Source organism: Argiope bruennichi, chromosome 10 (assembly GCF_947563725.1).
Source record: "Argiope bruennichi chromosome 10, qqArgBrue1.1, whole genome shotgun sequence".
Taxonomy (NCBI): Eukaryota; Metazoa; Arthropoda; class Arachnida; order Araneae; family Araneidae; genus Argiope; species Argiope bruennichi.
This window is the reverse complement of record NC_079160.1, coordinates 24,585,327-24,599,351: the sequence shown is the minus strand read 5'-3', so window position 1 is coordinate 24,599,351 and position 14,025 is coordinate 24,585,327. Positions and strand designations below refer to the sequence as shown.

General features: G+C 24.5%; 1 protein-coding gene across 1 annotated transcript; it reads right to left on the bottom strand.

Annotated features, from left to right (window-relative positions):
• Positions 1 to 378: 378 nt before the first annotated feature.
• LOC129987831 (glucose-6-phosphate isomerase-like) lies at positions 379 to 13,835 on the bottom strand. The gene is made up of 17 exons (XM_056095797.1): positions 13,602 to 13,835; positions 13,421 to 13,514; positions 13,154 to 13,291; positions 12,014 to 12,148; positions 11,279 to 11,425; positions 10,846 to 10,917; positions 10,467 to 10,511; positions 10,286 to 10,339; positions 9,249 to 9,309; positions 9,087 to 9,166; positions 8,916 to 8,999; positions 6,585 to 6,747; positions 4,927 to 5,003; positions 3,722 to 3,850; positions 2,965 to 3,040; positions 1,057 to 1,123; positions 379 to 895 (listed from the first exon to the last, which is right to left on the bottom strand). The coding sequence occupies exons 1-17, from the start codon at positions 13,733 to 13,735 to the stop codon at positions 775 to 777; spliced, it is 1,677 nt and encodes a 558-aa protein (XP_055951772.1). The 5' UTR covers positions 13,736 to 13,835; the 3' UTR covers positions 379 to 774.
• Positions 13,836 to 14,025: the final 190 nt, after the last annotated feature.

The window sequence follows — 14,025 nt, the reverse complement described above, 5'->3', positions numbered from 1 at the left end:
TATTACAGCAGGGTGGGAGATATACTCTTCTTGGTTTCCAGTCAATCTTGAAAACTTTGTAAAAAGTATATAGCAAAGACAATAATAGTGAAGCAAATTTTATATCTTGCCAAATGAATGCAACTTGTTTTGCTATATTCAAGTTGCTTAGAATACTTTTTTTCACACTAATCACATGATTATCATGTAATGTAATGTAATATAAAAGTTACAAGAAATGCAAGTATCACTTTATATTTTTAAATTTGCATAAATGTCATTATGCTCAAGCTTATAGACTTAAAAATTACACTGCAACAGAGATTTATATCATCTTATACCACTGAATGCATATCCTAATTTTCAAAAAGGAATAAACTAAGAAAGAAATTGGAAAACTATATTGCAACATGTATTTTATTGAAAGCAAAAGCTACTTTACTCCATTTAAAAACTATAATTATATACTTTTAAAGCACTCATTAGTATTATATATATGTGTAGCGACCCCAAGAACAATAAGAGACAAGACATTTCAGGAAATAAAATAAATTTTGATTCTCTTAAAAAAGGATTCATGTAACAGGAAAAAGAATAAAATACTTTAAACAATCTAAAATATATATCACAACCATAACAACATATTTCGATGGAACAGAATACAAATTTTAGTAGAATAATGTTAAGTATCGTTCACTGTTCACAATTACATGTACGAACATTTTGGGACATGCTGAGTTTCCTTTTGACACAAATATAATTTCATGAAGGTGAGAAGTTTTCATGAGAGGAAATTCAGTTGTATTTTTTGATGAAATTGATGAGGCCATTTGTAGAGCTATCATGAGATGAAACAGGGTCTTTTCCTTTCAACTCTGGTTGAATCAGCTTTGCCAATTGTTTACCCAACTCGACACTGAAATGAAATATTAAACACAAAATTAATCTTTAATATTACGTTAAATGTTTAACAAATTACACCAAATTTAATCAATCGTTATTAATGAAGCATATATATCTGGAAATTTTCATTAAACTGCATTACAATTTTTTTTAAAAATTAAATATATTACTTACCCCCACTGATCAAAGGAATTTATGCCCCAAATAATACCTTGCGTGAAAATTTTGTGTTCATACATTGCTAAAGAAAAATAAAGAGCATTAGCAATTAAAAGAAAATCAATATATATGTAGATTAAACACATCTTCATTCAAAAAACATGAGTCATGTATCAGAAAAAGTGGATTTTTTTCTTTTTTCAATTTTCTTTTTTTTTCAGAAATAAGTTTTTTGAAAAATCTTAATTTTATTTGAGGTCTTCTACTCACTTGGCAATATAAAACTGTTTTAAAACTGTCTACATTTAAGCTGGTTTTAAAATACAGGTGGTCATAAAGTTTTTTTTTATTTTTTATTTACAAAAAATTATTACAAAAGAGTCATTATTGTAACATTTTTACAATGACCCAACCAGTTTAGCCCAACAGATAGTGCAATTGTTATAGAAGTAGTGATTTTTACATTCGATTGTTATCAAAATGACATCAATGAAAGGAAACATTCAATGCTCTCTTAGATTATATGAATTCAAATCCACCATTAATGTTCTGTCAATTTTAAGATTACATAGAGAACAGAGTATTTGCAACACCAGATACTGATACTCTCAAGTTAGGATCACAGATTCTGTATCTAATATGACAGCTAATATGTTGGGCAATACTAATAATAATTGAAATTCCACCTTGATGTTCTTTAAATTTCGAAATATGTTCACATTAAAATTTATTAATATAAGCAATTTTTAGAAATTTAATAAACTCTTCACAATATATCGAAACAACCATGTGCCAAATTATGATAGTTTTTTTAAGAAAATTTTATAATCAGGAAAAGATTTTGATTGTTTCAAAATTTCAGTCTGCCAGTACTAGCAGAAAAAATCAAATAGCAAGTAAAAAAAAAAAAAACATTTTTGCAGCAACACAGCATATATAAAGCATGTATTTTATTCAGAAAAATATTAATAATTATGCAATAAAAAAATGAATTATTGAAAAATTATGAATATTTCTCACGAACTCCATATAAATTATTATAATTATAAAGTTACTAAAATATATACATATTTAATGCCATTCATAATTTGCATTCTTTTAAGGTGGGAAAAAATGTCCACATATTAGTCAGAAAAATTTTGTTGCAATTCTGAGCATGAAAAAAAAAAAAAAAAATAATAAATATTAGTCAATGATAACTTAAAATAAATTGAATTAATAATTTTTTTTATAAAATTTGAATTAAATCTTAGAAGTTAAAATTATTTTTAAAAATATTTAGTTTTTAAAAAAAGGATTGTAAAAGTTTTTCAAAAATTCCACATGTTCATACAACTTATTTGCACTTTAAAGGGAGAAAGATACTGATGTATTTATAAGAAATTTCTTAAATGATACTTGTGTGTATTGTAAAATTCTCTGATGTCTAGCCAAATTAACCACTCAACCTCTTACAGAAAATGGCAGCATTTAAACATGAACAAGGGAAAACATCATGTTTAGCCAGAACTAAAATACATCAAAATTCTTATTCTTGTGATTTAAATTATTAGACACAAACTAGCTTATTTATTCAATTTGTTTTTATTTTTTATGCTTAAAATGTAATTGGTGTTTGTTAATTTAATATTTTTTTTTCCATTTTAATAAAGGTAATGAAAATATTATACACATTAGAATAAAAATAATTACACAGTTTACAACATAATTTTAGTGAAATTTTCTAACAACATAAAATGTTTAAGAAAAAAATGTTTTACAAAAAGTATCAACAAACAAAAATATACATTTTATTTCATAAAAGTGAAAATATTTACTGTTTTATAGATAAGGAGATTGCTTATTTTGATAATTAAACTACAAATGTTTTTTGGATATAATGCATTTGATTATTTTCAAATATATACATAAAAATGTTTTTACCAATCAAAGCTCCTAAAGTGAAAGGTGTAATCCTGTCAACCAAAATTGAATTTGTTGGTTTATTACCAAGGAAAACCTATAAAAAGATAATCACATTTAATTGTCTTATCAATGAGCAAATGGCAACTAAAAATCTATAAACACATTTTGGGATTTATTTAGTAACATTCACCCAAATTTATAATAGAATAATTTTCCAATTTATAAAATCATCAAATTCATTTGACTAATACTTTGGTAATCAAATTCAAATTAATTTTGTCTCTTATGTGAAATATATAAAATAAATTGTACTTTTTAGCACTAATTCATTTCATCTATTAATTACCAAAGGTGATTGCTTACAAAATTCAATGGCATACTATCAGGATTAAATTTGATTAAAAAATTATTAGAAATTAATCTCAGAAAAAACAGTTAAATTGAACTAAATCTGAGCTTTTCTGTAAGATAAAACAAATATTTAAATAATCAACTAAAGCTAAATGAAAAATATAATAATTAAATCTGGTCTCTTTTATGTGCTTTCAAGTTAGATAAAGAACAATTATGCAATAATTAAATTTTAAATGTTCATTACCATCTTTAAAAGAATGATAAAAATTTGAAGATCTCCATTGACAAAGATTTACAATTTGCCAGGTGGTGAACAAATGGCAACATAAGAATGGCAATATAAAAAAATTGAAATAGCTTTGACTAAATACCACAGAAAACAAAACAGATCTATGCAGTAAGACTAGTTTGATTTCATTACCTTATGTGGAAGTATTTTTTTCAATTCGTCTTCACTGACATTTGATTTCCTTAATTCAGCTTCAGCTTCAGCAGCAGTTTTACCTTTCATCAAAGCTTCAGGCTGAGCAAGGAAGTTGGCAAGTAAAATCTATACAAAAATAGCAACAAAAAGAGTAATTAGCATTTTTTGTTATGCTAATTATGACTAATTTCTTAATTATAATTTAATTCTTATATTATGACTAATTTCTTATGTTGCAATTAGGATTTTAATGACATGACAAAATAAAAGGTCTTCCCATTTTGTATTAATATTTAAGAAAAAGAAAATACATGAAATAATACACTTCAATCAATTCGTGTTGAATGTGCATTATTAAACTGGCAATCGAGCAAAAATTGTTAGTATTAAATAGTTGTAGATCATTCCGGTGATCCAATTTGTCACATTCATCTAATTACTAAGAAAAAAATGGTAAAAATTTATATATACATATTTATGTAATGATATTGCGTAATCTAATTTAAAACCAAATTAATTTCCTAATTTTTATCTTAAATTATCCCATATTAACTTCATTCTAAAATGTTCTCTTATTTTTTGATTCCTAGTTTTTATTTACTTAATTCTACATGTTCTCTATAAAACGGCTGGTCTCAGCATTTTCTACATTGCAAATGAAGGGATAAAACTCCTTGATACTTACAACATGCTTTTACAGATAAACAAGATTTATTTTCTTACATCAGAATTATGAGCCAAAGAAATCTTATCTCTCTATCATGAGATCAAAATCTCATAATAAAATCAATGAGGAGAAAAATTTTCGTCCTTTCTGCTCTTGTGTTGCAAAAGTGTAAAGTGTTGTGTTCATATTATATATCGAATATGCAGATGATTCGTATTCTTCATTCAGGCGAAGAGAAGTTAGTGAATTTTAGAAATTTTGCTTCTCTAAGCAGTGTAATTATGAGGACCCTCATATAATAAATTGGTCAATTTATTTTCATATATAATCATATTTTTAACTAATATATTAATGATTTATTTTAGTTTTTGTTAAATATTTTTAAAGCTTTATGAAAGAGCATGTTTCAGTTTAATTATTTATTATGAATCATGATTGTGCAGTTTACTGTTCACATCATTTAAGCAGATGTTTATAAATACTGTAATAATGAATACAGATGAAATTACTTTCTAAAAATATATTTTGCACCTACTTCATGATGAAGCCCCTCTTTGATTGGATTGTGAGTTTTAACAGGTGCAATGAAATCACATGGGATAAGTCGAGTGCCTAAAGGGAAACAGTTTCAAATAAATCTAAAATTAGTCTTAAGAAGTCGAAAAAAAATATCAATTTTAAAGCAATAATTGGGAAATTAAAAATATTTTGCAATTTAAGTATTTTGTTTGTAATTCATTTATAAAATAACATACAGTGTATACCCAAACACAAAACAAGAATTTTCTTCAAAAACTAATAAAAATCCAAATATAAACCGAAATAGAAATTAAAAAGAAAAAATCTTTCAATGTTTGAGCATGTCACCATGCAACCTATAATATTGCCAAGCATGTAAAACTGGTCAATCAAGTCATTGTAAAGTAAAATGTCACAAGTCAAAACCAACAGGATAATGGTTTTAACTCTGATAATATTAACTGAAATTAGCACAATTTTTTTCCCCCATTCATTTGTGCTAATCCAACCTTCAATGCCATTTTATTTCTTGCAGAAAAGTAAACAGAAAGAGAACTTTTTGTAAGTCGAATTTCCAGCTATAGGTAATCAATAGTGTTATAAAAAATTTTAGTATTTTGCTATTTGTCATATATCTACAAATGAAAAGCGAATTCGCACATTTCATTTTGGCGACGACGCAAAAACATTTAATTTAAAATTAGTATCTTCTCAAGAAAATTATAAGAGAAATAAGGCTGAATTTCCTGCAATAACAAGAAAGAAACTACATTGCTAAAAATGAAATTATCAACCAGAGAAGGTGATGTTTACAACACAGCAAAAAAAAAAAAAAAAAAAGAAGAGGAAAGAATGGGTATTGTTCCTTCAGCTAGACACTATAAACAGCAGAAAAGACAGTTTTTATTGCTCAGACAATCTGAACATTTTTCATGCCATTATTTTAATGAAGTCATTTAAAAGTAAGCAAGCTTATATAATGTATGGATAGAATCATTTAATGTTCTAAGAAACAATATCAGGTATAACAAAAATTTAAGATTCTGAATAATCTTTGAAGAGTAAATTAATAAAATAGAATAATCTTTGAAGAGTAAATTAATAAAATAGAATAACTCATTCTGAGACAATAATGGGGGGAGGGATTGTCACAATTCTAATTGAACTATTCATTGTAATAAAATTTTATATATAATTATGACCCACTGTTATCAAATTAAATCAATACAAACAAGTCAAAATTAAAATGGAAAGATACAGAAAAAATATTCTAATTAATCCTATTCTCTTATTTTGATATCATTATTACTATAACTGATTCAAGAGATTCCAGGAATAAGTAAATCAAAACATATTATAACAAAAATTATGAAAACAATTAAGCAAGAATAAAATGAAAATACATTTGAAAAAGATATAAAAATATTTTAAAAATATCAGGTAAATAGTGAAATAATTTTTTCAGCATACAATCTTATGGAAATTTCTTAAGATGAATATATTTATTTGCAGATGAATATATATATTTGTAGGAATATTTTTCTTAGCTTTTCATTAGTTCAAAATTAAAAGTTAAAAAAAAAAATTAATCCAGGTAATATTTTTTGCCAACAATTAATTTTATATGTCAGTTAATAAATTTGCATAAAAATGTGAAATAGAAATCAATTCTACCTTGATGTATCAGTTGGTAAAAAGCATGTTGTCCATTTGTTCCTGGTTCTCCCCAAACAATTGGACCTGTAGTATAATTAACAAGTTTTCCACTACGAGTTACATACTTTCCATTAGATTCCATATCACCTTGTTGGAAATAAGCAGCAAATCTGTGCATATACTATAAAATCAAAAAATGCTATATAATATATTTCTACCAGAAAAAAATTATTGCTTTTATAAAGGAAAAATTAAATATGTATTATTTATCTGATTTTTAAGTTATATATTTAATAATTATTTACATCTGATGCTCTTCATAATAATAAAAAAATAAAAAGAATTTGTAGTTTAAATTTTAAATTTAATTCATTTTTAAGGGGAAAATATTTCATATCCTTAATTTGCTTAGTGAATCTGAGTCTCAAATTCATTCAAGGGTCAATGAATTACTGTACATTAGTAATACTCTAATAATTTCCACTCAGTCATGCTTGACTGCTTCATACCCAAGTGAGCTTAACTGATCTTTAGACAATGGTTACACTCTGGTTGTTTAGCAAATGCATTTAGACTCCAATTAACTTATGAAATTAGTGTTAGCAACTGCAAAGTAAAACTTTAATAATTAATTGTATTAATTGCAATAAGTGTAATAAATTATATACATTTCTTTTTCTAATTATTTTGAAAACTAATTTGTTATGAAAGTTTAGAATCTATCGACCATGAACATATTACATTGTGAAGAAAAGAAAAGAAAGAAAGAAATTGTAGCAATACTGCTTTATTTTTGAATTGCAACAGTATTTTTACTTTGCATTAAAAAAATGAAAAAGAGTTTTTAAAAGTTCTACTACTTCATTTATTCATGCAGTGTACATTCATAAATTTTAGATTTGAATAAAATGAAAAAATAATAAATGTTGATAACACTGTCTTAAAATATGAATAGATTAAACCTCATAATAAATATTAACATGCAAAGCAAAAAATTTTTTATGCACTTATATAATAACTTATATATAACTATTTTTAGCAGAAAAAAAGAATAGTTAGAATGCAGGCATATAAATAAAAAAAATTTTTAAACACTTTAAGGTATATGTTCAATCACATTATTAAAAATTTATTTATGAACAATGGAAAGTAAATTATCTTCTGAGATAACTAATAATAGTTTCATTTCACAATGAAGTAAGAGCAATTAATATAATTATTAAGTTTATTCTACTATTGATTATTATAATTGTAATTCCCTTTATTTTCCAAATAAAATACAATCAATATTTTTATTCATTTATAAGGATTAGTAAACTCCTAACATCAACATTATAAATAAAAAAGAGGACTTCTGTATTTTTAGTAAAACTGTTATTAATTCCTTTTTTTTTTTTTTTTTTTTTTTAAAATACAGTAATACCATTTTTTAAAAAGCAAAGTTTGCTTAGTCACTTAAAATGCACATTTTAATGTATAAAAGTAAGAAATATAAATTTACATATTTAAATGTTAGTTTTCATATAATTATACCCTAAAATATAATTTTAATATTATCAAAGATAATTAATCTATATTAATACAAAAGTAGAAAGTGAGTTTAATATAAGCATTATACAGGCCAGACTATTTAATCTAGAACTATCTTATTCAACACAAATATTCTTCAGATGGTGGAAATGTGCACCTCAGAGTATTTTTTTTTTTTTTTTTTTTTTTTTTAGTTAATAAAAAGTTAAGTAAGAATTTTATATTTCCCTGCTTAATGTTTGAAAATAATATTGCACAGAACTAAATTTTATAACATTCTGAAATTTAAAAAATCTTTTAATGATTTCAATTTAGTTATCATTCTATTTTTTTTTTTCCTGAATTTTGACAATTTTTTACATATATATTTTGAATAATTAACAATTTTTCATCTTTGCAATGAAATCCAAATCATTTTTATTGTTTCATCAAATATTTTACTGCATGATTTTTTTCCCATGCAAAGGAAAAGATTGTACTCATTATTTTCATAGTTCACATAATGAATATGAAAAAAAGTTACAGTATTCCAAAAAACAGTGAATAATTAGAAGCCAGAGAAGACAATTGCATTTTTAATGGCACTGTGATGTCATGATTCCATTAAAAATATTCGTCACAATAAGAATACTCATAAGGCTTTTAAACTAATACAGCTTCCATGTCTATCGCAAATTGGTGTTTAAAAATAATTTGTTGAAGTTATCATAAACATTGAGCATAAGAGTTCTAATAGAAATTAAGACAAAACAAAGTTTCTGATATACCATCTGACACCAGATGCAATTAGTCCAAAAAAAAGTCAAAATAAAAACTAACCTGGTCATATGGAAGCAAACAATGACTCTCAGCACCATAAAAATTGCCATACCATACTCCAAGAAGAGCTAAAATTACTGGAACCTGTGAAATAAATATAAAACCTGTAGACACTTAAAATCACAAAATAGATTTAGAGAAAAGGAAAAATAATGGGAATAATTTTCATACATTCTTTTCAAGAGGTGTATTTTGGAAATGTTGATCCATATAGTGAGCACCAGATAAAAGTTGTTCGAAGTTTTCCATACCTGGATAGAGAATATAGTGAAATGTACCAAGATTACAATAAATTAATCCAGTAAGAGAATCATCATTTGATTATGATCATACCTAAGTAAAGAGCAATGCTAAGACCAATGGCTGACCACAAAGAATAACGACCTCCAACCCACTGAAAGAAGAATTTTCAAATGATTAACAATACAAAATAGATAATGTAACTTAATATATACATATATTCTAGATGAAAATATTTTCTTGTTCAATTTTACCTAAGTAATGTTCTCAAAAAATATAGTCAAAACACCCTTAATAAAAATCTATCATAACAAGTACTTCTCATAATGAACAAAGCAAAATGTAATAAATAAACACTTTAAAACTTTACACTTTAACACTTTATGTTTCGAAAAACAAATGACACAGCAACAAACATCCTGATGTCACATTTAGTATCTTGCTTATATCTCAGCTATTTGTCTGCATTTAACACTTGCTTGTTGATGTTTTTTTTTTTTTTTCAAAACTGAAAACAGAAATATAAAATATAGTTATTTTAAGCTTAAAAGAAAATGTGTGGCACTTTCACACACATTGCAATATGATAGAGAAGCATTCCAGTAACATGTGAGTATAAATACAAGCTTAGCTAAGAACTGCATTCTATGACACAGCAAAAAATTTTGGAGAAGATTTCCTTAGCAAAATAAAATTATAAATGCCTCAGTATAGCATCAAGCTTTCATTTAAAATAAGAAAGTTTCCTAAACTGAAAGCACAGATAACTGTTGCACCATATGGTGAGAACTTTACCTGAGAATCTAGTAACTTTGCACATTAAAATTTATTTAAAGATAATGCTGTGTTTTATTTTTGACAAATTAAAAATAAAAATGCATTTAAACAATTTTCTAGTAAGAAACACATACTATAAATAATACTTTATTTTAAATTTGCTTGAGTACCTTTTCCCAGAATGGAACACATTATCCTATCTGATATTGATCCTCTGGAAAAAATTGTTCTGCTGAACAAGTGGTTTCGTTTATAACTAGGTTCAGGAATTAATTATTTTCATTAAGTGATATATAGGCAATTCATATTCTTTTTTCAACAAATATAATGAAAAAAATGAATTTAAAACTTACATCCCAAAATCCAAACATATTTTTCTCATCAATTCCAAATTCTTTCACTTTGGGCTGAAAAGAAAAAGAATAGAATATATATAATTTAATAAAAGAGAATAATGATTATAGAATAGAATGCTAAACTATAAAATACATATATTAAAGGAAATAATTATTCATAGAAATAAATAAAACTTACAGTATTGGTTGAAAGAGCCACAAAATGTTTTGAAACAGCTGATGCCTAGTAAATATAATGTATATGAATTAGCTATCTGAAAAATTTTTACAGCATTAAAAGACAAATGATATAACTACAATGAACATTAACATATATTGTAAATTATATTAATTTTTAAAAAAGAAAACAATATTTCAAAAAAAAAAAAATAAGATCATTATTTTATCATTTTATATAAATGACGAGGAATAAAGATTTTACCTTTTATTTACTTTAAATACTAAAATGGACCAAATGTTATTTTTAATTAAAGAATATCTAATTTAAATTTCCATATTTTGTAAAAGGTTCTCATTTTCTTTATAATTCAAAAAAGAATTTGAAGAAAAAAACTCACATCTTTTGCTTGACTTAGGAACCAGGATTTTGCAGATTCTGCATTAGTTATTGTTTCTTGAGTTGTAAAAGTCTATAGAAAACAAATTTAAGTAAGAACAGCATCTGTGAATAAATTCTTGAAAATATAAAAATAGTTACAAAAGGCAATATGATTATGAGGTTAATATAAAATGAAATTGTAAGGTTATTTCTTTAGATATGAGTGAGAAAATGGATCTATATAAATGACTAGATAATAATATAATAATAACTAGATAAATAACAGTAGATAATTTATATAGTATTTGACTTTAGATCTAATGAAATAATATAATTTTCTTTATCAACATCAAACTATTTTTAATTCAAGATGATATCCTTTTTAATTAATCCATTTTTAATTTTTTTAATATTTAATATTTTTAACTATACTTTTTTTATATGAGAAATACCTTGGATGCAATAATAAACAATGCTGTTTCCGGGTTTAGTTTCTTCAGAGTTTCAGCTAAATGTGTTCCATCAATATTGGACACAAAGTGCACATTTGGACCAGTTTTGTGGTAGGCTTTTAAGGCTTCTGTAACCATCAGTGGACCCTGAATAATATATGGTTAAGTAAATTATAATCATGCCATTGAAAAATATTTTTATTTTTTTATTTTAAAAAATAGTATCTCAACAGCAATATTATACAAAGGTACATACATATATATCTTGAACTGTATGGAATAAAATAAATTAAATTTTAAGAATAATATTTATAGTTTGATTTTTTGAAAGTAAGAGTATAATTAAAGCATATGCAGCAATACTTCATAGGCTATGAATCAAGAATGCAAATGAAATTAACTTTTGAAACTGTGAAATAGCTGATGCCAGTTTCATTTGTCTGCTTGTGTTGTTTATGCAATAAAAGTAATTAAGGAAATTACACTTAATAAAACATTTCCAAGAAAACAGCAAATAAACAAAAAAATTTTAAAAGATGTAAAAGTGAATAATATATATTTCATAAATGTCATAACATTATAATAATTATTTCAAAAAATATCATAAAAATTAACTTGTTTTTATAATATTTATTATAGAGAAACAAAAGAAATTATCACAAAATAAAAAGTAAAAAGCATTAATGTTAAAATATTACAGACTTTTTAAATATATACACAAAGGAAGCAGCTCACCAGATCAGATCCACCAATGCCAATGTTGACAACATCAGTAATAGATTTTCCAGTATAACCTTTCCAATCACCACTTCTTACTTGCTCACAAAATTCTTTCATATGCTGCAAAACTGCATTTACATCAGGCATTACCTGAAATTGTTAAACATAAAACACATTAGGCTTCCTTTATTTATGATGCTAGCAATTATAGGTTGAAATATCTGCAAACTGTATTGTAAAATAAGGTAATGAAAACATTCTTTAATTTTCTTTTACAGGTCAAACTGTTGTATATAGAACTATCAAATGTAGCTTATTCCTGAAATGTATAAAATATCATTTTCATGCATAAAATATGAATAAAAACTGAAAATTAAATGGAATATTTTTATAAGCTTTCACGATAAAAAGAAAAATTTTGATTAAATATTTTTAAATTTTAAAAACATCTAAAAAAAGGCTTATTTAAAGAAAGAAATATTTTTTTTCAAAGTAAAATAAAGCACAAATATCCTTTTTAAAATAATACAGACAGTTCATCTTCAGCAATTCTTTTATTTGCTTGACTGTTTAATTATTACTTAGTCAAACAAAAAAATACCCATTTTATTAAAAAATAATTAACTCATCTTTCTTCAGAATTAGTATACATCAATTTGATCTAATTGTTATTTTGTTAATTACTTTTAAAATATGAAATGAAATAGTTTAAAACTAAAAAATGAACATAGCAGGAAAATCATAATGCATATATATAATTAATATTTTAAAATAATAATATGATTAATTTTTTATTAAAAATTTTAATTTGAGAATAATGTGAAAATCTTGTAGTTTACATAAGTAAAAAAAAATATACAAATTATATGAATTCAGAGACTACATATTATTATTAATTACTGAACATTATTAATTGACTAATACAATAACCAATTATAACAATAATTTATGACTATAATATTTTTATAATATATGACATTAATTTATAACAATTATTAATATTATATCTATTCCAAATGCTGTAGCAATTAAATGAAAATTATAATTATCTTTAAAGAAATTTTATAAAAGTAGTCATGAGGAAACTGTAAGTTATATATATTTTTTTTACTGTAACTTATATATATATATACATTTACTTAACAAAATCCTTACATCTTTTCCGTCAACCAATATAGGCTTATTGCTGCGATTGCGAAGTGCTGTATGTAACACAGCGCGATTTTCGGTAAAATTAATCTTTTCTCCACTGAACATTGCATCTCTCGCCTTCTCAATATTTCTGGCTTTTGCCTACAAAAAAGAATTTTTATTTATTATAATTACAAGTTATCAAATAAAACTTTTAAGTCGGAAACTAATAGCAAAATTAATATTTTAAAAATCATATATAATTTTCATTATGATTAAATGAATACTAACCAAATCCAAAAGTAATTTGAAAACTGTGTGATCAATAAGATTTTTGGAATAATCAATCAAAATTTCCCCACCAACAGGTGTTTCTAACACAATGCTAAAATGAAAATTTTTTCAATTAATATTAATATAAAAAAATCCAAATTTAATTAGCAAAAAAAAAAAAAAAAAGTTTGAATCTTACCTGTAATTTTTAAATCTATCGGGATCACTTTGAAAGAGGGTCTTTAATACAAGTTTTTCTTTATTAGAATCAAAATAACTCTGGAGTTTTTTGTATGCATCGGTTTCAGATAATAAACCTGCAGCAGCATCCATACTGAAAGTTTCTGACGGAACCTTAGTGTCGGTGAAGTGAAAATGACAAGGAACTTACGAAAGTCATTCAAATGACCTACCTCTGTCAGAAGTGAGAAATTCCGGAACCGGATGTAGACAGCCGAAATCGAAAATACAAGGTCATTTCATTTCTTTTCCTGGTATTCAATGTCAATGAAACAAAACAAAAAAAAAAACTCAAATATTGAAATCTTCTCTGAAATAAATTATAAATATTGCTGTTATAGTACATTACAAAGTACTTTCAATAAGCAAATAAAATTTAGTTG